Source organism: Eleutherodactylus coqui, chromosome 2, assembly GCF_035609145.1.
Source record: "Eleutherodactylus coqui strain aEleCoq1 chromosome 2, aEleCoq1.hap1, whole genome shotgun sequence".
NCBI classification, from domain to species: Eukaryota; Metazoa; Chordata; class Amphibia; order Anura; family Eleutherodactylidae; genus Eleutherodactylus; species Eleutherodactylus coqui.
Window position 1 is genome coordinate 13110109 of NC_089838.1, and position 25982 is coordinate 13136090.

A 25982-nucleotide genomic window follows, 5' to 3' on the forward strand; every position below is an offset into this window, starting at 1 on the left:
TGTCAATAACCGTGTCCCACGTGCTAGATGGCCTATTACTTATGTCCCTTTTACACGGGCTGACATTCGGGTAAACGACTGCACTAGCGCTGACGTCCCGGTCAAGCTCGTTAGCGCTCGTGTAGAGCGTTTAGACTGACAGACTCCACCGCTGGATCGTTGGCTTCTCGCTTACCTTCTATGTGAAGTGCTGACGGGAGCATTTAGACAGAACAACAAGCCTAAAAGTCAGCAACAAGCAAAAGTCAGCTTAACAACCTATGAGCGAAAAGTGAGCGATTTTTGGGCATCTACACCTCACGATTAACGTTCAAATTCATTCGTTAGAACTCTGGCAAGAACTGTTACAGGTCCCTCGCCCTCACCAATCAGCTGTTCGTACGGGCGGCTCTCCTTCCCTGCTATGGAGCGGCCCGGCCGGCAGCTGTGTGAGAAGGATCACACGTCCCCATCACACAAAGCTCCTTTTGAGGATTTCTGAAACCCTGCACCTCAGTTTACTCAACACAACAATTATTGCAGCCCAATATACCTCACTAGAAAATTATTTAAAAAAATGATATTTAAGAAAACCATTTTGACCAAGAAAGAGGTAGATAAAATACATTCCTTTTTACTTATGTGACTACATTTCATTTCCTTTTAGATTTCATCACCAAATCAATGCAATATGGAAGCAAACTTTTCCGTTGCCCCTTTCTTTCCTCAGAGTTTGCCCAATGTTTCCCAGTGACAAATAGCTTTATTTAATGTAAAACTAATGGGGCAGTTCAAAATATATAGTTTTCCCATTTTCCTTCTCTAATACCTAGATGCGTCTTATCATCAGGTGCGTCTTATAAAGCGAAAAATACGGTATATCATTTTGTGGGAAAAGATTTGGTAAAACATGTATTTTATACATTTGAACCTCTCCACATTCTGAGCTGAGCAGTCCAGTGGGCGGTCCTATCAGTGATTCACATCTGTGTTGTGGTTTTCTTTAATAACACTGCTCAACAGCATTTTTGCATCTGGTGTGTGATACATCAATTCTTATGGATTTTTGGGTGTAGAATCCGAATTTACCTTTAAAAATGATGTATCATGTAAGGTTTTTATGTAATTTTAGAATTTCTCAATTTAAAAAAAAAAGGTTTTTGTGTTTGTGCTCATTTTCTGGTGAATTGTTTATATAAAATTAAATCTGAGACTAAGCTAAACTCTTTATTTGAATGTAATACACAGTGGATGAAGCTCTAAAAATGGTCATTAGATGGGAGAACAATGTAATTGAGCAGGAAGGTTACCGACATGAGCCTATCTGTACTGCTGTTTAGTGTTTGTTGTAATCTGCATGAAGCCATTCTTACCTCAGCAGATCGGTATTTTTTGAGTTTTATTCACAAATACATTACCAGAAAAACATTACTGAGTTCTGGGTGTTATTTTTTTTTTATTTAAAACCAGACAATATTTGGCAGTACTGTTTTATTGTCTATGTAATAGTGCTGTGTATCTCAGAAGTGTGATGTGATAGATAGAATCTGATTCTTCCACTGAATTCAGCACCCCAAAATTAGTTGAACCAACCTGTTTCCAAACCAGATACAGAAAAAAATGTTGATTTGTTGAGCAGTGTAATAGAAACCACAATGGGAGCGCTAGATGCATCACACGACACATGATATTTACTTAGGCCTCATGTCCACGGGCAAATTAACAATTTAAATCCACAGCGTTTTTCCTACACGTGGATCCGCGGCCCATAGGGATGCATTAGACACCCGCAGGTAGTTAAATACCTGTGGATGTCATTTTTTCCTGCAGGCGCTGGTCCCGCGTGCAGGAAAAAATCCGGACATGCTCCATTTAGGTGTGGGTCTCCCACGGGGACGGCTCCCGCAGGCTTCTATTGGAGCCTATGGAAGCCGTCCGGATCCGCAGGAGACCCGCGCCTGAATTAAACTCACCTGCTCCGGGCGATACAGGTCTTCCTTCCTTCCTTCGCGGCCGGAAACATCTTTCTTCGGCCCGGCGGATGTGCCCGGCGCATGCGCCCGGGACGCAGCCGGTGTGCCGAGCACATGCGCCGGGCCGAAGAAAGAAGATCCGGCCGCGAAGAAGGAAAGACAGGCACGGGCCGCAGCAGGTGAGTTTATTCTTATTTTCAGCCCTCATGTCCGCCGGGCAGGAGGAACCCGCTACGGATTCTCCATGGAGAATCCGTAGCGGGCCTGATTTTCCCTGTCGACATGAGGCCTTAGTATTGGGTCTGTGGGCCCTCTCCAATTGTTTGTTGTCTTGGCATGAGGACAGTGGTAAGATTGGCAATGCAAGATGATGGATTAAACTAGATGAATGTTTCAAACTTAAATAGGTTTTACCACAATTACCTTTTTCCCACGTACATAGATCAGGCAGTAAATGCCTGATCACTGGCTGTCCAACCGCTGGGACCCCCAGTGATCCTAAAATCGCACACCACAAATGCCACATGTAAATTGGCAAAAAAACTGCATTTGTGGTTCCAACCATTAACTGCATCAAAGCTAACCGTTCGCACTTTGCGGAGCTGGTCGAAATATTCCTGAAAATACAATTACGTTTCTGTTATTTGACGCAAATTCATAATTTTTAAAAAACCTTTAATTTCTCAGCAAAAGCATCTGCAAGGGACGAGGAAAATACAAATGTTACCGAAGAAACAGCGATGGAAGTAGAAGCCTCTGTATCTGATGACCATGAACGATATGCAAGCAATACAGAGGATGTCCATGTGATGGGAACGGATCAAGAGGTGAATAATAATAATCGGTATTTATATAGCGCTAACCTCTTCTGCAGCGCTTACATTACAGGGGAAATAAAAGAAGACCGTGGGAACATGAAGTAATCAATTGATGGAGACAGTAGGAGTGAGGGTCCTGCTCCAACGAGCTTACATACTACAGATAATGGGGGGATACAGAAGGTAAAGCGGCTGGAGATGTGCGCGGTATGGGGAGGTGGAGAGTGAGGGATGCTATATACACACAGACAATGGTCAGGCCGTATAGTGGTGGAATAGGGATGACTGCAGGGGGGCATAACGGCTAACAGGAATTGCAGTCGATAGGACAAGGAGCATGTTATCAGGCGGAGTACGGCGGGGTTCGGTTTAGGGGATATGGTATGCCTCCCTGAAGAGGTGTGTATTTAGAGCACGCCTGACAGTGATTGCCCGGATAGCTTTTAGTAGTGCGTTCCAGAGGACTGGTGCTGCTCTGGAGAAGTCTTGGAGGCGGGAATGAGAGGTTCGAATTAAAGGGGCACTCAGTCTGATTTCATTAGCAGAGCGGAGGACGCGGGCTGAGTGGTAAATTGAGATGAGGGAAGCAATGTGAGGCAGGGCGGTGCTATGGAGCGTTTTGTGGATGTGAATAAAACAGAGACCAAAGCTGAAATAAACAGACTGCATAAAACTGATTGATTTCATCGGCTTCTTTTGAGAATGTAGAAATAATTTCAGATCTCTTCAGTGGAATCCTATTACGTTAACCCCCTAATAGTCGCATTAAATTTGGAAAAATACCCCTGAAAATCTTTGTATTGTAGATATTGAATTTGTCATGTACGACATCTTGTATTTTGTTTTTATAGGAACCATTTTTTTGGTACATATAATGTATTAAATACATTTTATTCATGTTTTGCTGCAAGGCAATGGAGAAAAAAAGCAATTTTACCATTAATTTGGGGGATTTAATTTTATGATGTTCAGTATGTGGTACAGATATTATGTTAACTTTACTCTATGGGGCAGTACGATAATGAAGTCACCAAATTTACAAAGGTTTTATTATATTTTGCTATATTTGCACAATACAAATACTTTTTGTATTTTGTATACTTTTTTGTTTCTGGATGTATACGAGTCTTCTTTTTTTTTTTTTTAATTCCTGTTTTGCCCAAGCAAGATAAACAGAATGCAGCTTTTTGGGCTTTTCAATTTTTTTAAAATTGAATTTACCATATTGGATAAATGTATTATTTTATAGCATGTGATGTTATGACTGTGGTGATATGAATTATGGTTACCTGCACACAGGTGGATTTGCATTGTGCAATCCAGAGCGGGCATCTGCCTCCAGATTCTGCAGCAAATACTGCCCATAGCATGCAATGGAAAAGTTATTCTTCATGCACACAAGTGGAAACCAATTGCGATTTCTTCTAGCTGATGAAAGATCGCACCATGCTTCATTTTTGCACGGATTCCGCACGGACTGCTTCCATTGAAGTCAATAGAAGCTGTCCAGTCCACGGGCCTTCCGCAATTGACATTGCGGAAAGGTCGCAGATTCTGTGTCGTCGAAAGCAGGACTTTAAAAAAAAGTTGTACTGCGCATAGCCGACGGCGAGCCGTGCAGACCATCTGCAGTACAGATTGAAGAAAAGAGAGCACGTACGCGCGGATGATGCTGTGACATGTGGCCTATGTGTAGTTTTTTTGTTCTTTTGATTTTTTTCAATACTTGAAGCCTTGTGAGAGTAAAAAAAAAAACAACTTTTCTGTAAAAACGTTTAGATCTAAGAACTTAAAGGGTTGTCTCACCAAAACCTATCTTCGTTGGTCCCATTGATGTGATGGGAGAAGAGGTGCATATGTGTGTCCTCCAATGCCAACACTTTGGGAGGTTCAGTGGCTGCATTCTCGGGATCACTGGGGGTCCTAGCAGTCAGACACCCCACCAGTCTGCTTTCCACAGGATAGAGGATGACTTGCTCTGGTGGGACCAATCTTGAATTAGATCTAGTTAACCACTTGTATTCATTAATGTTATAATTATAACTAATAGATCTTACCTCGATGGTAAACCTTCCCATGTATTTGCAGATGCTGGATACCACTACTCTCATCAGAAGCTGTGTCCAGAATGCTATAGGTTTGTTAAGAGATGAGGAAAGTATCAATAGTCGCAGCACCCGACGGATTGAAATCCTGATAAACCTGCTGAGTGCAGAGAATGAACTGAACGGTAGGGTCACCGGCTCGCATAGAACTCTTTTACAAGTAAATGACTTTTTTTTTACTAATGTTATGCATGTATCATAAGGAATGCAGTCAGCCCCACAATCGTTTCTGTGGCAGAATGCTGAATGTGACATTAAAACCAAATGGTGCAAAGGCTCACAAAAGTTCTGTGTTCCTTAAACTCAGTGAATTAGCTTGAATTTTGATTTAAAGGGGTTGTCCAGCCATGCAGGGTGAATTTTTTTTTTTTTATAAAAATGATGCTTTCCTTTTACTAAGCATTGTAACACCCAGCATACAGGGGCTCAAACCAGCAGGCATATCAGCTGTAATGTCTGTTTCTTACTTTGATATCTGATATTCAATGCAGCTTTCAAAGATGGCGCCGTTGTGCTGCCTATATGTAGAGAGCACAGGACCCACCATTCACAATAGTCACAGCTCACCTCCTCCCCTCCCTGCAGAGACAGGATTATACTGAGTTGACACCTATATGTAGAGAACACAGGACCCACCATTAATAGTCACAGCTCACCTCCTCCCCTCTCTGCACATTCAGGATTACACTGAGAGGAGACACCTATATGTAGAGAACACAGGAGCCACCGTTCACAATAATCACAGCTCACCTCCTCCCCTCCCGACACAGGCAGAATTACACTGAGAGGAGACCCCTATATGTAGAGAACACAGGAGCCACCGTTCACAATAGTCACAGCTCACCTCCTGCCCTCCCTGCACAGGCAGGATTACACTGGGTGGGTGGCTGGTGGCTGGCTGGGCTGGTCGGTTGCAGCACCAGTAATACTAATAATAAGTACACCAACACCCTTTCCCCTGGCAGGTACACCAACAATACTTCCCCCAGGCGCGACAAATGACAGGTAGATTGACAGCATATCCCCAACCCCCCCACCCCCACCCCACCAGGTCAGAGTTCATTTTTAACAGAAAATTTCCTATATAGCCTGCAACGGAGCAAACTGGTGATAAATGCAGGATGGACGTCCTATAGTGACCAGATATAGTGTTATTGCTCATGTATTGTACAAACACTACTGCTTTTTCTGAAAAGTCACCTGAAAAGCGGGTACGTTTTAACTTTATCATATTTGTTTCTTTTTTTCCAGGCTCCTTTTTAAAATATCTGAAACTTCGTCTGCATAACATGTTGAAGACGCAAGAAGAGGAGTCACTTCATCCTGCAGACTGGGTTGTACGAGAGGCTGCAAATCTAGATTCACTGCAGGAAGCTGGGACTTTCAGGTACTGTACTACACAATTCTGAGTGTGAAACTACCCTAAAGTATTCCAATAAAGGATAACATCTAATTAAAGATTTTTTTTCTTGTCCATGTCATTGGGGAACACAGCAAGACCCTGGGTATAGCTGCTGCCACTAGGAGGCGACACTAAGCACAAAAAGGGTCATTCCTACCAGCTATACCCTCCTGCAGGCACTGAGATAATGCAGACCTTCCTTAGCAGGTCCATTTTTATTTTTTTGTCGCATTTTTTTTTCGTGGACTAGGAATACAGGGTGGAATTATCTATCTTTTTCCCCACCGAGGAGGGAATATAGTGGAGGCACAGCGGTTCACTAAATCCCGTGGCCTGCCAGCCATAGCGTCACCCAGTGGCCAGTTTCCCGGTTATCCCTCCCTCTCCAAGGGGGTGACTCTGCTGGGGCTGAAGGGGTGACTCTGCTGGGCTTGGAGGGACCTATCTGCATTCCAAAGATGTACGACCAGAAAGGTAAATATACAGAACTCCTTTCCCTCTTTACAGTAGATTCGTCATCTATGTGCTGGACTTTGGGCCACGGTCCCCTTTGCCTTTAGTCTTTAATTTAAGAAGTAATGTTTGCTGCTAATGGACTTCCGCACCGCAGAGAGCATCTGCCGTCTCAGCTCCATTCCCATACAGCGAATAGGGAGTTACTACTAGCCTCTCTATTGGTCATATCTATGAGAATGGCGTGCAGCAACTAAGTTGTTGCTCCTTGGGTGGGAATAACCATATGATGGGCAAAATTTTAATTTGACACATTATGTAACTGTGGAAATTGGCATTTGCTCCATCCTCCTCTTCCAAAGAGGATGTAGTTCTACTGCTAGAATCCCTATCTACCATAATGATCGGGCAGACTCATTTTTTTCCCTTTCGCAGAACGCAAAATTTTATCATGCTGGTTTCCAAGATGAGTAAGTAGTGATTGTAGGTACTGGGCAGCCATATTAACTCCTCCATTTGAAGTAATGGTATTCCTGCTAGACTCTTGCCATATTACCTTTTTCTGTAGATACAATGTACTTCTGCTACTGTGTTATGCATTAAATTCAAGTGGCTGGCAGCGTCACTCCGTCCTCCATGGGTGGAAAGAGGGTATTACTGCTAGACTGGTGTCGGACATGAGTGTAAGGCTGCCTCGGTTTTACCTCCTTAGGAAGAACAAACCTTTCCTTGAGGAGTAACCAGTTAACTACTAGATTCTGTATCTGATTTGATCACATAGTGACAAGAAGTACCAACCAACCATATTACCCCTTTCATTGAGAAGTACGAGGATGCAGCATATGATATGATTAAGTGGCAATTGTATGCATCAGCCATCCAAAATACACCTTCCGTAGTGTGAAGAACTGTACTACTAGATTTTTCTATACTCTTACGCAGTTTGGGAGCATCCGACCGTATTGTTGCCTGCGTCATTGTAGAATTCTCTTGGGTTACTTGCAAGCACCCTCTTCACTTCCGTAGGTAATTGCATGCGCACAGTCTATCTAACTCAGTGATTGCAAATATTAGTCAGCCATATCTACCATGATCACATGGACATAATGAACATCAGGCGGCTCTGTTTCTCTTTCCTTACAAGAAGCAATGGCAGTACCGCCATCTTTCTGACATGTTACCTCATTAGCCCCATGCTTTAGGGAGGAATTGTCTGAGTAGCAACATACACAGTAGCTATGAGGCATCTGCTTGCTCTCTACCTTCTAAAGCTAGAGCCTGGTTGATTGCAGAATACCTCTATTAACAATCTTGTGTGTGTGTGTGTGTGTGTGATCTGTGTGAATCAGGATGTAGCAGAGCTGTGTGTGATGTGTGGTGTCAGGATGATTGTAAATGGATGTAAATGTAGCAGAGCTGTGTATGTGATGTGTGTGTAATGTGTGGGAATCAAGATGGATGTAGTAGAGCTGTGTGTGTGATGTGTGGGGATCATAATGAATGTAGAAAAGCTGTGTTTGTAATGTGTGGGGACAGGATGGATATAGTAGAGCTGTATATGTGAGGTGTGGTAATTAGTGAATGTAGAATGTAGCAGAGCTGTGTGTGTAATGTGTGGGAAACCAGATGGATGTACTACAGCTGTGTAGTAGAGGATGTACTACAGGATGTAGTAGAGCTGTGTGTGTAATGTGCTGTGTATGTGATGTGTGGGGTCAGGATGGATGTAGTAGAGCTCTGTGTGTGATGTGTGAGGATCATTATGAATGTACAATGTAGGAGAGCTGTGTGTGTGATGTGTGGGAATCAAGATGGATGTACTACAGCTGTGTGTGGCATATAGTAGAGCTGTGTGTGTAATGTGTTGTATGTGTAGTCAGGATGGATGTAGTGGAGCTGTGTGTGTGATGTGTGGGGATCATAATGGATGTACCATGTAGCACAGCTGTGTGGCGCATTGTGCCACCAAAAACACTGGTGCTATAATTTCCTAATAATTACTAGTAGTTCTCCTATAGAGAAGCAATTGTCTATTGCTATTCTCTGACTGAAAAGCCTGCACCTTCAGAGAAATATGCCTGTGTGAGATGCTATAGGAAAGCATAGTTCCCTAGCCAAACTGATCCATTGTGGATGGAGGCAAACATACATGGAGCTAAAAAACGAAAAGAGACCCTGTAATTGTCAATATGTGCTTACATTTTGGCAGATGAGGACCCTCTATGCAGGGCTTTTTTGTCCACAGATTCATTCTGGATCCCTGCTGGGGGCTCCGAGTGCAGATATGAATGTGTCCTAAACAATTTCTGCAATCATTAAAGTCGCACATTTCTCCCTGCCATTTTGAACAAAGATGTGGGTGAGGACAATGCAAGATCTCATACTAGATTACCCTTTTTTCCTAATGGGTAGGATGGTCATTGCTGGCAGTTATGCGAGAGTCAAGAATTAACTTTTTACCTCTTCTATGGGAGTAACTAGTGTAGAGGTGCACTACAGAGATTGGCCTGTAGGGGCAACAGACAGGAAGTCTGGTGCATGAGACAAGGGAAACACTCACAGATGTGGTCAGGAAGGAGGATATAGGTGTGCATCCCTGCTTACAGTCAGGGGTGAAGTGGGCTGCACGCCATAGAGAGGTCCAGTGAGAGGGACCTGGGCTGAAAGCAAGAGGTGTGGAGAGAGACCTGGACAGCAAAGAGACTATTCATGTGCCTCAGGAAAGTTGGGTGAAGCATTCCTTAGGAATGAACTGAGGAGAACTGTATGAAGTTGCCCTGGAGAGTGGGTGAGACATACAGTTGAACTGTCTATTAAAAACCCTGAAGTAAAAGGGCATTTGATAAAGTGCTGTGCTAGAGCAAGCAGATATTGCTGTGAAGGTGGAAATAAATAGAAATTTGGAGTTTAACCCATTAGTGTCTACCTGTGATTTGAGCAAATGATCCCGGGTTGCTACACTAGGCACTACAAAATATCATCATGGCTAGTAGCCTAGGTGCATCTCTTCGTATCTTAAGTCTTTACACTTAGTCGTCTTACACGGTGTCAACGGTCACAATGTTGTTAATGTGCAAAAATAAATCCTTTCTAGTTTTTGTTCATTGTCGCTGTGTGGTTGGGGCATATTTTTTGAATTATTATCCTCTCTAGTGCCCCCCCCCCTTTTTTTTTTCTCAAGAAGTCTTCATACGGCATGCAGGTCTTGGACAACTTGGCTTTGTCCATATAGGATATTCTTCCAATTCTTCTCTCTGTCTCCCCTTTTTGGAGCATTGCTGACCCTGAAGAGGAGAGACTAGTGTATTCTGGGCCTCATTCTCTTGAGCTGTTCACTCTCCCATGAAACTACTGTCCTTTCCTAAGGGAAATCTGGCCATTCTTTTATCGCTATGGTACCGATTCCTCAAGCATCTTTCCTCGTGATCATCAACCTGGAACTTCGGACCTTCCTTGTGTCTCTCAGGCACCAGATCTGCTCCACTCTGGCTCACTCTAAGGAGAACCTTCATCGCCGCAGCCATGTCTGGGACATCTAGGAAAATATGGCAGACTGAGTCCCACGTTACAGCTATCCTGGCATTCTACATTCCTCTGGAAGATCTGTCGCTTGAACGCGTCTGCAGGAAGAAATGGGCGGGCCACCCTCACCTTTTCTTTTTCCCACCCCTTGGGCACTGCTCTAGAATGTCCCAAGGTCTTGCTGTGTCCCTCAGTAACACGGACGAGAATTTTGTTACTTACCGTAAAATCCATTTTTGGTCATGTTCATTGGGGGACACAGCACCCACTCAATTATTTGTTGTTCATTAGCTCCGGGGATTTTCGCCAGAACGGATCTTCAATCTGACCTAGTTATTTCCTAGGGCTATCAGCTTCTTGTCTTGGTCTGTATTTTTTGACTTCCTGTGGTAATTTATTATCTCCTACTGCTTACATATAAACTGATTTAGTTCAATGCCTGCAGGAGGAGTATAGCTGGTGGGAGGGACTAACTTTTTGTGCTTTGTGTTGCCTCCTAATCGCAGCAGCTATGCACAAGGTCTTACTGTGTCCCCCAATGAACATGACTAGATTTTACGATAAGTAACAAAAATCCAGTTTTTTTTCGAGTTATTAGAAGAGTATATGGAATACATTGAATTTATGTGTATTTTACAAATGTATATTAATGATTGGTTACTGGACAGTAGGACCCACTGCAGCGATGGGTCCCAGCGGAGTGGTTAGTGTACTTCACTTTATCTATATACTAGCTGATATACCCGGCTTCACCCGAGTAATTTGGTCCATGTTTTTACGGAAAATGTTAGGAAGTGGTGGTTACTTCAGAGAAACTGAGGAATATGTATACACATAGAGGAGCATTAGATTCTCCTCAGACTGCGTGTACTGATGTCCCTCTACAGAATGTGCCACCCCTCCCACTCTCCTCACTTTTTACCCTTAAAGGGAAAGCCCCTTTTTATTCCAATTTACCCTTAGACTGGAGGTTGTAGCCCCTTCTTAGCTCTAAAGGCTCCATCCCTGCAGTCCATGGCCACTTCCCTATGTACTTTCAGTATATACACACAGAAGTCAGTTAGATTCTCCTCAGTACATACACATAGAGGTGAGGTAGATTCTCCTCAGTATATACACATGGAGGTGAGGTAGATTCTCCTCAGTATATACACATAGAGGTGAGGTAGATTCTTCTCAGTATATACACTAGAGGTGAGGTAGATTTTCCTCAGTATATACTCATACAGGTGAAGTAGATTTGCCTCAATAAATATACATATAGAGGTGAGGTAGATTCTCCTCAGTATATACACATAAAGGTCAGGTAGATTCTTCTCAGTATATACACTAGAGGTGAGGTAGATTTTCCTCAGTATATACTCATACAGGTGAAGTAGATTTTCCTCAGTAAATATACATATAGGTCAATTATATTGTCCTAAGTATAAACACATAAAGGGGAGGTAGATTCCCCTCAGTATATGCACCCAGATGTGAGGTAGATTCCCCTCAGTATATGCACACAGAGGTCAGGTAGATTCTCCTCAGTATATACACACAGAGGTCAGTTAGATTCTCCTCGGTATACAAATTGCTTCCCTAGGCTTTATGGTTTCTGAATAAAGAACTATGTCATGTGTTGTGGATTTTCATTTTCACGATTGGAATTGAATATTGAAGTTGTGATCCTTTTACTTTTCCTATTTAGGACGTAAAGAATGGTAGTGGGAAACTTCACGTTTGTGTGATACAGATGTGTGATATTAGTTACATTACATAGGGTTCATTTACTTAGCATTGAATTGAAGGGGTCGCAACTTGATTATTCAATGCTAAGTGCAAAAGTAAGTGACCCCCGATGTAATGTAACTAATAACACACATCTGACACAATCTCTGTCCTCTGTTCATGCACAGATATGAAAATTGTCACGACTATAATAGGAAAAGTAAAGGGGTCACAACTTCAGTACCCAGTTCTAAGTGTTAACTGTGCAAAAATCCACAATACATGAGTTCTTTCCTCAGAAACCATAAAACCTACTGAAATGATTTATATACTGAGGAGAATCTACCTCACCTCTACGTGCATATACTGAGGAGAATCCGCCTCACCTCTATGTGTATATACTGAGGAGAATCTGCATCACATCTGTGTATATACTGAGGAGAATCTGTCTCACCTCTGTGTGTATATACTGAGGAGAATCTACCTCACCTCTATGTGTATATACTGAGGAGAATCTACCTCACCTCTGTGTGTATATACTGAGGAGAATCCGCCTCACCTCTATGTGTATATACTGAGGAGAATCTGCATCACATCTGTGTATATACTGAGGAGAATCTGTCTCACCTCTGTGTATATACTCAGGAGAATCGGTCTCACCTATATGTGTATACACTGAGGCGAATCTGCCTCCCATCTATGTGTATATACTGAGGAGAATATAACTGACCTCTTTCTTTATATACTGAGGAGCATATAACTGACCTCTGTCTTTATATACTGAGCAGAATATAACTGACCTCTGTGTATCTACTAAGGAGATTCTACCTCACCTCTATGTGTATCTACTGAGGAGAATCTGCCTCACCTCTTTGTGTATATACTGAGGAGAATGTACCTCACCTCCTGTCTTTATATACTGAGGAGAATGAACCTACCTCACCTCTATGTATATATATTGAGAAGAATCTACCTTTCCTATGTGTGTATATATTGAGGAGAATCTAACTGACCTCTGTGTATATACTGAGAACATCTACTTCTATTCTCCTAAGTATATACACCTCTATGTGTATATACTGAGGAGAATATAACTGACTTCTGTCTTTATATACTGAAGAGAAACTAGTCGACCTCTGTGTATATACTGAGGAGAATCTACCTGACCTCTATGTATGTACTGAGGAGAAACTACATGACCTCTATGTGTATATACTAAAGAGATTCTACCTGATCTCTATGTGCATATACTGAGGAGATTCTACATCACCTCTATATGTATATACTGAGGATAATCTTCCTAACCTCTATGTGTATATTTTGAGGAAAATCTACCTCACCTCTACATGTATATACTGAAATGCTGTAAAGTACATAAGGAAGCCGCCATGGACTGCAGGGATGGAACCTTTAAGGCTAAGAGAGGGGCTACAACCTCCAGTCTGGGAATGAATTCGAATAAATAGAGGAGTAACCCCTAAGTGTATAAAGTGGGGGGGGGGAGAACATTCTGTAGACGGACATCGGTACATGCAGTCTGAGGAGAATCTAATGCTCCTTTATGTGTATACATATTTTATTCCTCGGTTCCTCTGAAGTAACCACGACTTCATAAAATTTTCCAAGCAATCAACACACAAACACCTGGACCAAATAAACTCTGGCGAAGCCGGATATATCAGCTTAGTTATTTTAATATAGGGGGTTGTAATGAAGCGGAGTTGTTCAGTAACCAAACAACCCCTTTAATCTTGATTTCTGGGTATTCTCTTGGGCCAAGAAAGAGGATGTTCTTTCTGCTGGAGCAGCGTTTTACTACTGTTACTTTTATATGTAGACAAACCCTCTGGAAACGTGTTCAGAAGGCAGTGACGCCATTTTTATCGCACATTTTATCCATCATTGACTGCAATGGCAACCTGGAAATTCTTGTGAACAACCACATGGAGGACTGTATAAAATCCCTCTGGATGTTCTTTTTTTCTGATGAAAAACTCCTGCCGGTTTCCAGCAACTTCAGGTACAATATTCATGCATTTACTGTTTTATTATGCTTAGTTGTATTCAGCTTCATAAATTTGTTGTATAGATTTATTTGTATTGTGCAGTTTTTACCGTCTACTTTTAAATCGAACCTCCGTGCCCTTATCTTCCCTTATGGCGATACTTCTGCAGATCTGCCTGTTCCTGGGGGACTTCTGCGGTCTTCCAAGATGACTACACCGGTGCACACTGTGCACTTAGTAATACATCAGCGGTCTGACCTGAGCAGCATGCAGTGTCTTACTGCCAGGGCACAGTGTGTGTCCGGTAATCTTAGACAATGTCAGCGGGGCCCCAGGAATGACTAGACCCACGGCAGTGATATCACTGGCCATCGTCATGTACTAATGTTGTCCTCAAGACCGGAGGGTTGGTCCAAGTTACTTTAAAAACTGCATTATGTTTACTCATATAAGGGGATCTGTCTCATCACAGAGAAACCCTTTAATCTGAGGACTGAGAAGCAGGTAAACTACTCAAGGATGGTCCCCCTGTAGGAGAAATGTGGCCACCTCTTTAGATTGATGGGCATAGAGTATATGTAATACTGTACATGGACTGCTCAAGTCTGCCAAAGAAGTAGATGGCATTTATCAAAGGCTCTTTTCTCTGGCTTCTAAAGGGATACTGATCATGGGACCCCTTCTGTATGGCCACTTTATTATAGTCACCAGCCCTTTCTTGTATGGAAATTAGACCCATGATTTCGTGGATCAGTTTCTATGTGATTCCACATTAGTATGTACTTACATGGACGATATTCTCATGCAAGTCTTTTGCATTGCAAGATGCACAGTCATAGAGCCCCAATGTTTGCAATGGATCTATTTACATGGGCAGTTTTTCAATCGCATCATATTCTTTTTTTCGTACAATTGTACAGGGTGGTCCAAAGGTATGGAGACCCCTGAATAAATGGAAAATGGTAGTTGGGAACACCACTCTGTGTAGCATGTTGCTAAGGGAAAGGTGACAAATCTGTGAGGGGTGGTGTCCAACACCGTGGCTATTTTGAAAGCCACCATCTTGAAGCCAAGTTTATATTGTCAAATGAGATAAGCTGCATGTGACATACATATCTGATAAAGACTTTGATGAGGGATCCAAATCCGCTTAAATGTCATGTACCTTTATTCCTGACAAAGTTATTAATTTTTCTGTGATGTGGAACGCAACGGCGATCCAGTACAAGATATGCTTGATGTGCGCCCCGTTATTTTGAATCGCCAAGGCTATTCGCTTCTCCCATTCACGATGCACTGAAAGCTACAGCTTGTGCAGGCGTCCAAGATCCGCTGTTGCATGTGCGCCATACTTTGGATTTTCACTGCCTAAATCCTGGACTTAACCCGACAGGTAAAAGTCCCAGGGGGTGAGATTCGGTGAGTGCCAGGGCCACTCCAGATGGCCATGACACCAAATCCACTTCCCTGGAAACTGATGATCCGAAAACTCACGGACATGGTGTCCACAAAGTGGGAGGTGGGCACGGGAATGTGCCAGCTTCGTTGCACAGTAATGGGAACACCATGAAACGTAACAATCGCAGATACTTGCACAGAAGGTCGACCACTCTTTATCTACATGAAGAATTACTGACATAATTTAGGAGGCCAGCCACTGCTGTTCCAAGTCTTCCGCAGGTCCAGATAGCAGCTCTTAGGGGATCGCATAGAAATGGTTCTATAACTATTTTGTGATTCTCTTAATTATTTTTCTCATCTCTAGTGAAACCTGCAATAAGTAGTTTAGGCAGGAAAACAAACTAGTTTAGCTTAATTAAAGCAGATCTGCATGGAAGCGGCAGCAACCTATCCAAATTGGAAGATATAAATGTTGAATAACGTTTTTAAATATGTTCCAGTGGGGATTGCTCTGCCCCCTTGTTGTATTCCTAAAACCCTTCAGTGTGACAGCTATACAGTAATAGGGGATAGACCTCTGATCGCCGCTGCCTGTAATATGTCATTGTGTGCATGGAAGTAAACCTTTTCATTCATATACAGGTCACAGACAGAAATGATTCTGGTGAAGAATACCATGAATATTGCTGCTTTTGGGGAGAATCATTTGCCTTTCAGCTGGAGAGTAAAAGACTATCTGGAAGAGATTTGGGCTCAGGCTCGTCACATTGAATGCCCTGAAGGTACCGCTTGTCCTGCACTGTGAATATGCTTGTGTTGGTGAAATTCACGGACTTACAAGGTTTTCTGGGTGGGATGCAGACACAAGTATTTCTATTGATTTTTTTTTTTGCAACGGCCACCAGATTGCTTACATTTTCCTTTTGCTATGGAAATGTTGAAGCGGCAGCATGAAATGCGTCAGTGCTGCAATTTTAAAATGAATTAGAACTTCCTATAACATTAAATATAGAGAGAGCTTCTCCCGTCACCGGCAGATATTGTGTAGACCGTGGTATAGTTTATACTTCTGTGACATTTGTGACTGGCCCTGTCACTGCATTGTCATTTTTAGGGGACAAAAATCCCCCTACATACAGCAGACATGCTGGAAATACTGCCAGACTTTATCTTCGACATTCCCATTGAAACAAATGGGACACTCAGGACCACCGTTCACATTATTGTTGAGGGTCCCAACAGTAGGACCCCAATGATCAGATACTTACCCTCTATGTTGTGGTTAGATATTTTCATGGAATACCCCTTTTAATCAATATAGGTATATAAAGGGATACTCCCAAGATAGACTTTTATCAGCTGTCCAGTGAGGCGGGTGCTGCAAGCTCTTAGCAATAAGGCAAGGGGGGACACTGAACCCCAATTCTCTGCATCGGTGGGGGTCTCTACCATGGGAATAGTCCTTTAATTAACCTAAATCTACCTGGCTCCTAAATGTTTGCGTTTAGGAGCCAATGGCTGGAAAACACTATGAAGAAGTGTCCAATCTCTCTAAAGCCAGTAAACAAACAATTGTTGCGTGTTGCCGGAGATTCAGATACAAATCAACCAGTAGCAACCTCTCATCCATGAGCAAAGCTGACGATTCACAGCAGCTGATTCAGTATTGGACACATTATTGTGATGAAATGTAGCATTTATCATATGCCAGAACAATCTCCCAGAATATACACCAAGCCAATAGCCCAGGCTTAGGCAACTGTATGCCATAAAATTAAAGGGCGTGTCAAGGACTGAACCATGATGACCTATCCTCACGATGGGTAATCAATAGTTGATCGGCTTGGTTCTGCCCCTTGGGACCCCTGGCGATCAGCTGTTACCCAGCCCGTTGCCTGTGTGGGTGGAGCTGGAAGCTAACTGCTTTATTCACCATTGCAACAGCCCAGGTTGGTAATGCTGGCACAGCTCCTATTGGCTTCAATAACTGCAATACCAATCTGGGCCACTGCACTGTGGATGGAGCTGTCCGTTTCTAGCTCTGTCCACACTGACAGTGAGCCAGATAACAGTTGATCGCCTTGGATCCTGAGTGGCGGCAAATCACCGCTGTGCACCCTGAAGGAGATGATCCAGAGCATAATATGTATGCATCTCATGAGTACCTGATCAGAGCTTGTAATGACGGACTAACCAAGTAATTGCAATGATGTACTTGAAATGTCTTTACACTTTAAATAACTTTATCTACCTTGTTTTTAGGTCATGAAATGAAATTAGTGAATATCTTCTCACAGACTCCATTGGGGAATTATATTTCCTTGAAAGAAGTAAGTGAACAGCAGAGTCTGTTCTGGAATTATCAGCGAGACTTCCTCCTTATGTCCATGACGATATCCTGTCCCGAAGAGCTGAAGGTGAGCAGCTGCTACACAATAAGGGTTATCCCACCCAAGCAAGTTATCTCCACTAAGCGGAGTAGTGAGTAACCTACTGATTGGTGGGGGTCCGACCACTGGCACCCCTGTGATCCTGAAATGGACGTTGAGAGCACCCCTGAATGAACAGAGTGACGATTGGACACTGCTTCTCCATTCACTTCAGTAGGACTGCTGAAGAAGACGGAGCCGAAGCAATCCCATTGAAATGAATGCATGCATGCGCATCTGCCACTCCCTTCGTTCAGGAATGATCCTGATGGCTGCTGTTGGGCTTGGCGAGGGTTCCAGTGGATGGATCTCCACTTTAGGGGTTAACTTACTGCTATCTTGTGGGTAGAGGATAAGTTATGTTAATGGATCAACCGTTCTAATATTACGCCTCTGACCACATTCCATGTGCATCCTATGTGTTGCAGGTAATGCAGTTTGCTCTTCTGAGTTGTATTGAGGAAGTGGGAGTTAATAAAAGTAATGGGCCGCTGACTCTTCCATGGACGCATATTGCATACAATACATTCCAGCACAGACTGCAGAACCTGAGCAGGATTTTGGCTCTCAGTCCTTCTGCACTTACGTCACTTGTGGAAGAAATTGAAAAACGCAATCCAATGATTAGAGATCAGATGGTAAGTATTGGGGTTTCTGAACAAAGGGCATTGCATTGTCGATCTGAAGCCAGATTACTTTATTTGACCCTGGTCCATCTAGCAGTGAGGTTTAGTGGGGCCACCATATAGTTGTTGTAAAAGGCTACTGGGGTTGCAGTTTTGACAGAAGTGATGGTCTGCTGTACTGGCCTTCCTCTGGCTTATTTTTAATAAACTACTGGATTCAGGAGTCAATAATTAAAACCCATGTTGCTGTGTACTTTGGCGCTCCCCAATGGTTAGGGATGGGCATCATCTTGTTCTGTGTAGAATAGTTATTTTAGGCTGCAGTAGGAGTTTTTAAGTGGGCGTTGTTGATACCTTAAAACTAGAGATGAGCGAACGTGTTCGGCTCCGCCCCTTTTCGCCCGGACACCGAACTTCGCGAGGAATTCCGTGTTCGGGCGAAAAAAGTTCGGGGGTCGCCGTGGCAGCGCGGGGGGTTGCGGCGGGGAGTGGGGGGGAGAGGGAAAGAGAGAGGGCTCCCCCCTGTTCCCCGCTGCTGCCGCCCGCGCCGCCGCGCCTCTCCCCGCCCCCCGGCGCCCCCCGAATACTTACGCGCGAACACGGAAGTCCTCGGAAAAGCCGGTGTTCGGGTGCGTAAGTGTTCGTTAAGAACATGTTCGCTCATCTCTACTTAAAACTAAGACTTTGTTATTCAGTTTGCTAAATGATCTGTTACATTGGGTTTCCTCTGGAGATTATGTCACCATTATGATGGAACCTGCGGGTGGACTGAACCATTCACTGGCATTATTGGAATGGACTCCACTTCGGTGTCCATTATATTCATATTCCTGGTTATTTATACTTCAAACCTTTGTATGTCCCCGATTTTGTGTTATATCTCTAGGTTCTTGATGTCTTTGCTGCTATTGCATGTATGGAGATGTTAAGAGACAATGTGACAGACCTAAGCCCACAAGACTGGATGCGCCAAGTGAAAAATATACAGATGCCCATTGAACTTATATGTTCTGAAGAATATTTAAAGGGACGCAGCTCGTTGTGTAAACCTGGAATTGACCAAATCAGGTATATTTCTCCATAGTGTAAAGCTATATATGTGTGTTCAAGGAAGGGGGAAGGATTTTTATGTGATTTCATGCTATCTTATTTGCTTAAAGAGTACCTGCACTTTAACTTCAGAGCGCATCTGCTCCATCAGCCATTTTCGGCTCCTTTCCGGCAGCCAAAGATGGCCTCGTATAGCATTATATGGGGCCGTCTTCAGCTTCGAAAAGGAGCTGAAAACGCCAGCTGAGCAGGAGCTCTCCGAAGTGAAAGTGCAGGTATTCTTTAATTATAGGTTGTCCCACTCCTATGATTGGATTGACCTGTCCCGAGGCTAGGTCATCAATAGGTGATCGGCAGAGGTCCATCATTCTGGATACTCACTCCTCGCTGGAGCCGGTCTAATGTACAGAGCTGATTTGTTGCCACAGCATTGTGCAGTGACTTTGTGTGACTCATTTACTTCAATAGGACTCCTCATGCAGTACCAACCCCAGCCACTACACAATATACGGAGCAACAACGCAGCTCTGCACATTAGAACATGGACCTTGACGACCAGTCTATCAGTTGGGGACTCCCGGCGATAGGCCCTTGCCAATCTGCTTATTGATGGCCTTTCCTGAAGGATAGCTTATCAATCTTGGAAATGGGGCAATCCCTTTCAGAGCTAGATCACAAAACGGTACCGTGACCTGTACTGTAGGACTAAGCTGCATTTACTGATCACAATTTATATCCACAAACATTAGGGAAAATTGCTACAAGCATTTGATGGACATTTAGAATGTAATATTGCAATTACTCGAAATATTCTGCCAGTTGTGGTTTTTTTTTCTTCAAATTGGTGACCTTTCCTCAGGAAGAGAGTCCTGCTGTGTGCGAGCGCCAACCTCACTGGGCGCCCGATAAATATCAAACCCCACTCCCCGTTCCCCGACCTGCTGATGTGTTTTAGAAATTACAACTGGACAAACCCCATTAAGGATTAAACTGTGAATAACTTATCTGTAGACTAGGCCACCAATAGTAGAACGGCAGAAGTCTGTCACCTGGGATCCATGCCGATCAGCTCTTCATCAGGCCGACACACTAGTGCACAGAGTTGATTTCTGCAGGAGGCAAATGGCTCCAATTTCACTGCAGTAGTAAGGCTTGGTATTACAGGATATATATATATATATAATATATATATATATATATACACATACACACACGCGCACACAAGTGTTTGCCTAGGCTGATGTAAGAAACATTATATACACAGTAGAATACATATATTATTACTATAACAGTAGGAACTCTGTTTAATGTATAAGCCTAACCATTTATTCATCCATGCTGATGACAGGTCAGACTGGAATTGTGTTTTCTCCATGGCACTTTTTATGGAACATTTGCTAGTAGATGAGGATCTTCAGGATCCGGAGATGAGGCGCATTCTGATAGGACATACACACTTTCTTGGACGGGTAAAACTTATTTTCTTTCTTAGAACTATAATTAAATATTGCCATGACACATGATGTACTTCTATGTCTGCATTGTTTTTACTGAATAAGGTTTTCTAGGAACAGTTTAAAGTAAAAATGTAAAACCTCTCACAGCATTGTGAAACGATTCTGTTTACAGTCGGCACTGTTGGCAGTTTTGGCAGATTTGACGGCAACCATAGACCATTTTATCCGTTAGTGGGGTCTGTTGAGCACCTGTGGGATATGCTGTGTGATGTATTTGGCAGAGCGCAGTGGTTTCTGTTAAAACAGAGACCTCAATGGTAGTGTGTTCTCCATCCTGGGCGCCATTCAGATGACGGTATTTCTTCAGTATTTTGCATTCGCATTTGTGAGCTAAAATTAGGAAAAGATCCAAACTACAGAAGAGATGCAAATCTATCCATTAGGGAGTGTTTACACATCACTGATTTGTTGCAGATTTTGTTGTAGATCTGCACCAAAATCTGTGACAAAATCTACAGCAAATCAGCAATGTGTGAACGCCCCCTTAGGGTATGTTTACATGGGGGGGTAATTCTGCAGATTTTGACTTGAAATCAACTGTGTACCTGTAGTGCGCCCCTCACCCCCAAAGTCCTTGCTGTGTCAGCGCGCCCCGACACCTGGCAGCCTGTAGTGAGCGCAGTGCTGCTGATCAGCGGAGCTGTGCATACTAATGGATACCGGTGAAAGGCTGAGCTGATAGAGCAAAGAATTGGGAAGTGAGAGGAGCACAGTCTCTGCAAAAATCAGTTGCAGATATGCAGTTTATTTTGAGTTAAAACCTATACTGAGTGAATGTACCCTTAAGGCCTCTTGTCCACAGGTGGATCGAATTCCACATGCGGGAGCCCGCAGAAGAATCTGACCCTGCCCGTGTCTGAAGACACTGTGGATCTTCTGCTTACCCATCCAGGTCTTCGATTATCTTCACTGCGGATGTCTGCGAAAGCGCTGGCCGGCGCACTGCTGCAGTTATGTAGTAGAGTTTTTTTTTGTTTTTTTTGTAACTCCTGCTTCCCGCGAAATGTGCGGCCCATCCGCAATTCAATTGCTGGTGGGCTGTGGATCGGATGGCTTCCATTTATTTTAATGGAAGCCATCCGTGCGAGAACCGCAGTGAAATGGAGCATGCGGCGATTTTGTTTCCCGGATCAAAAGGGCCGCAAAACAAATCCACATGCTTCAATTCATGTGCGGATGCCCATGCTTCTCTATAGGCGGCTTGATTCCGCAAATCAGATCCGCCCTTGGACACTGGGCCTTTATACTTTTTTTTTCCCGATAGAGTTTACTCCTGATTTTTGCTTTACAAATGCCAATGCAAAATGCTGGCTGCCAAATGGGACCTTATTTATACTTGGCTGTATTATTTATTTTTCATTGTCTGCCATCAAGAAACAGGGGGCGCCATCGTTACAAGCCTTGGTTTCTGTTGGAACCATTTCCATGCGCTTGGCTGAAGGACATTTGATGTCACGGCACCCATTACGTGTACTGCTTTTCACACCCACTACCATTGCCTCTGTTTTCAATGTTGTCATCTACGACAAAACTGTATGGCTACGGAGAGGACCAGGGTTGTCTTCAGTGACGGATCCAGGTTTAGTTTGGGCACTGATGACGGCTGTGTTCGTGTCTGGAAACCACGGGATGAGCGCCTCAATCCTGCCTTTGCTCTTTGGAATGCCACACTGCCCCCTGCTGGTGTGATGATCTGGAGGGCCATTGCATACAACAGTCAGTCCCCCAGTAGTGGTACGACGGACAATGACAGCTCATCAATATGTTCAGGACATCCTGCAGCCATGTGTGTTCCTCTCATGGTGGCTTCCATGCAGGATAATGCTCGGCCGCACACACAAGGGGTCACAGGAAGCCCCCACAACATTGTCACACTTCTATGGCAGCCCGCTCATCATATTTATCACAAATAGAACTTATGTGTGACCATCTGGGACATCAACTTTGACAACCTCAGTGTTTGCACAATTTGGAGGCTCAGTTACAGCAAATGTGCAGCGATATGCTGCAGGATACCACACAGAACCTGTATGCCTCCATGCCTACCGGTATCACATCTTGTATCCAAGCTAGAGGCAGTACAACAGGGTACTAGAGCCTCCATGCCCACCTGTATCACATCTTGTATCCAAGCTAGAGGTGGTACAACAGGGTATTAGAAGCTCCATGCCGCCCCCCCCGTATCCCATCTTGTATCCAAGCTAGAGGCAGTACAACAGGGTACTAGAGCCTCCATGCCCCCTGTATCCCATCTTGTATCCAAGCTAGAGGCAGTACAACAGGGTACTAGAGCCTCCATGCCCCCTGTATCCCATCTTGTATCCAAGCTAGAGGCAGTACAACAGGGTACTAGAGCCTCCATGCCCACCCGTGTCACATCTTGTAGCCAAGCTAGAGGCGGTACTACAGTGTACTAGAACCTCCATGCTTCCCCTTATCACTTCTTCTTGTATCCAAGCTGGAGGTGGTACAACAGGGTATTAGAGTCTCCCTACAAGGGGTCTGTTTTCCACAATAAATTCTCCTTTTGCTCTGATATTGTCATCACTTTTATCAACGTTACAATCACACAGACAAAAGTTTCATTCGATTCTACCAACTCCTAAGTGCATCGATCCTGTTTGTGTGAATGAACTAGTCACCACAAACCAGGACACCAGCGCCCCAAACTCAGCAGTATGTTGTGGGCTTCATTATAAGTTTAGCATCTTCTAAAAAGTGAATTAAACGTGCCGTTGCTTTTCTGTTGTGTATAATGCAAAAGAAGCAAACACGAGGATGCAGAAGCGACCTGCAAGTTCTAAGATAGACGTAGGCACATTCAACTACAACTAAACTTTTATCAAAACTGCTGACGTGAAAAGTTTTAAAAGGAGGGGTCTGATTGCTGAAAGCCCTCCCAGTTGCTGATACTAATAGACATAAGTACTCATCTGTTTTATTTTTTAAACTCGTTTTATTAAGAATAACAGAACATATCAAATGATATTACTCATTGACAAACCTGAGTGTAACCTGGCTCACGTCTACAAATCCGTTACAATGACTTAAACTAATATACATTGTATGGCATAGCGTATTTGAAAAGATTTGCAGAGTTCAGGATATTATCTTCATACCTTTGAAGGGCTTTGGTCCACCAATTGCTGAAATACATTTTGCGTGTGGGTTGTGGCTGATGAACCACGCCTAATTCATCAGATTTTATAGAATTTATCTGAGTACTTTCTATTTTAGTATACCCTTTTTTTTTAATGGGAGAATAGAAGTGACTGGATTACACCATTGGGGGAGCGTCGGGGGGTCTCCTATCCATCCAGCGCAATGTTACAGCCTTATGGGCCAGAAACTGCATCTCCCCGTTCAGCTTTTTTAATCTCTGCTCTGCGCCATGTATGGGCTCAGAAAAAAGTTTGAGTCTGCAGACGAAGTACAACTGAAGAGGCGCAGCACTTGGCTGAGCACTTCTGTTCCTTTATTTTAGCAATCATGATGGAACTTGGCAGCAGAACACCGACAATAATCAGAAGGTTTTGAAGAGTTTAGTTACCCTTTAAATTTCTCCCAGTTTTTCTGGTAAACTGCTGCTATAATGCTTCTGGGGGGGGGGGGGGGGGGAGGGGGGTTGGAGGGGCATCTGAATTAGTTCACCTTGTTGTGGCTTTCACAGTTTCATGAAAATTTGCACTAAGAACATCTTATTTATAGTACATAAGTAAATGCAGCAATAAGGATGTAGTATTTCAATATCATGTGTATGTATATAGCTTGTGTGTGTATGTATATATATTTACGCACAAACACACACACTATATAATCACTGTACTTTCAACAAACTTTGCATAGATCTATAATACCAGGAAATATAAGACTCTCTTTCTAATATGTCTTATCAGAGAAAAGGTCTTCTTTCTCCACTTGTCAGGCTCCCTCTCTCCTTCCTAAACTGTTCACTCTGAAATACTAGTAATCCATCTTGGTAGACAAGATGGATAAACAACTCACTGATGGATCAGACTACTGTCCACAAACATGAGGCTGAGAGAAAGAAACGAAGAGAGACACAGAGATGCTGCTGCAGTTAATAGTGTTTCACTCTCTCACTGCTACTGGAATAATATCTACACTGCTCAGTACTACTCTATAATGTCAACCATGTTGTTGCTGATTCTCTGCGTATGTGAGATGGCTACATAGGAGCAGAATCTCCATTACTTTGTGTATGGAGACATCATAGCAGCTAGGTGTTGTCCACTAACTCAGGGAAAACTGAGAATTAGAGATGTAGTCTGCAGAGGTGCTAAATGTCATATACAAGTCATATAATGCCCAGAAATAATCCTGCTCATCATGTAAAGTCTTTTTCCGCACAGCTGGATAACAGTATTGAGCTCAATATGTAACCATCACAGAAGAGAGTCAATATAATCCCTGGAAATAAAACTTTTGCATTCACATACACTTGGGGTGCCAGAAGATGTAATATGTTTGCGCCTTCGCCATCTATATGTCTGTCTATACATGTATATGGTCTGACGAGTGTAAACTAACATGATCATCATGTCCTTCTACTCAGTGCCTGGAAAATTTCAAAGATATAAAGTCTCACAAACCGTTCATGGCCGTGGTGGATGTTCTCCATAAGTGTAGATATGAAGTTTCCAAATCTGTTTCAAGGTATTTCACTGGAAAAATACATTATGCTACTTCCAATATGCCCCCGCTATAGCTTACGTGTTTCCCCATTGTGCTTTAACATGTTTAGTTAAAGTTACTCTTAACCCCTTCATCCCCAGTGGGACACACAGGAAACCCGTTATTATTATTTAAAATTTGAGTTGAAAGCCTGTAAATTTTGTTGATCATTTTTTATAGGAATAACACAGAAAAAAAATAGTTTTTTCGTGTTATTTACCCCCCAAACCAAGTCCTCTAATTCTGCCCTGCATAGCGATGTCAAATATCTGTAAATTGTCCACCCTATAATGTCG

The 25982-nt window shown here is 43.2% G+C and overlaps 1 protein-coding gene across 1 annotated transcript in view; it reads left to right on the plus strand.

The window, feature by feature from the left end:
• Window positions 1–25982, plus strand: part of LOC136611106 (E3 ubiquitin-protein ligase RNF213-like) — a 142123-nt gene that overhangs the window by 69397 nt on the left and 46744 nt on the right. Inside the window, exons 24-33 of the mRNA XM_066590379.1 lie at window positions 2640–2779; window positions 4859–5000; window positions 6127–6262; window positions 13800–13982; window positions 16012–16151; window positions 17632–17786; window positions 18227–18436; window positions 19311–19492; window positions 20823–20943; window positions 25568–25668. Of these exons, the coding sequence (XP_066446476.1) occupies window positions 2640–2779; window positions 4859–5000; window positions 6127–6262; window positions 13800–13982; window positions 16012–16151; window positions 17632–17786; window positions 18227–18436; window positions 19311–19492; window positions 20823–20943; window positions 25568–25668 (1510 nt within the window). The remainder of the gene's footprint in view (window positions 1–2639; window positions 2780–4858; window positions 5001–6126; window positions 6263–13799; window positions 13983–16011; window positions 16152–17631; window positions 17787–18226; window positions 18437–19310; window positions 19493–20822; window positions 20944–25567; window positions 25669–25982) is intronic.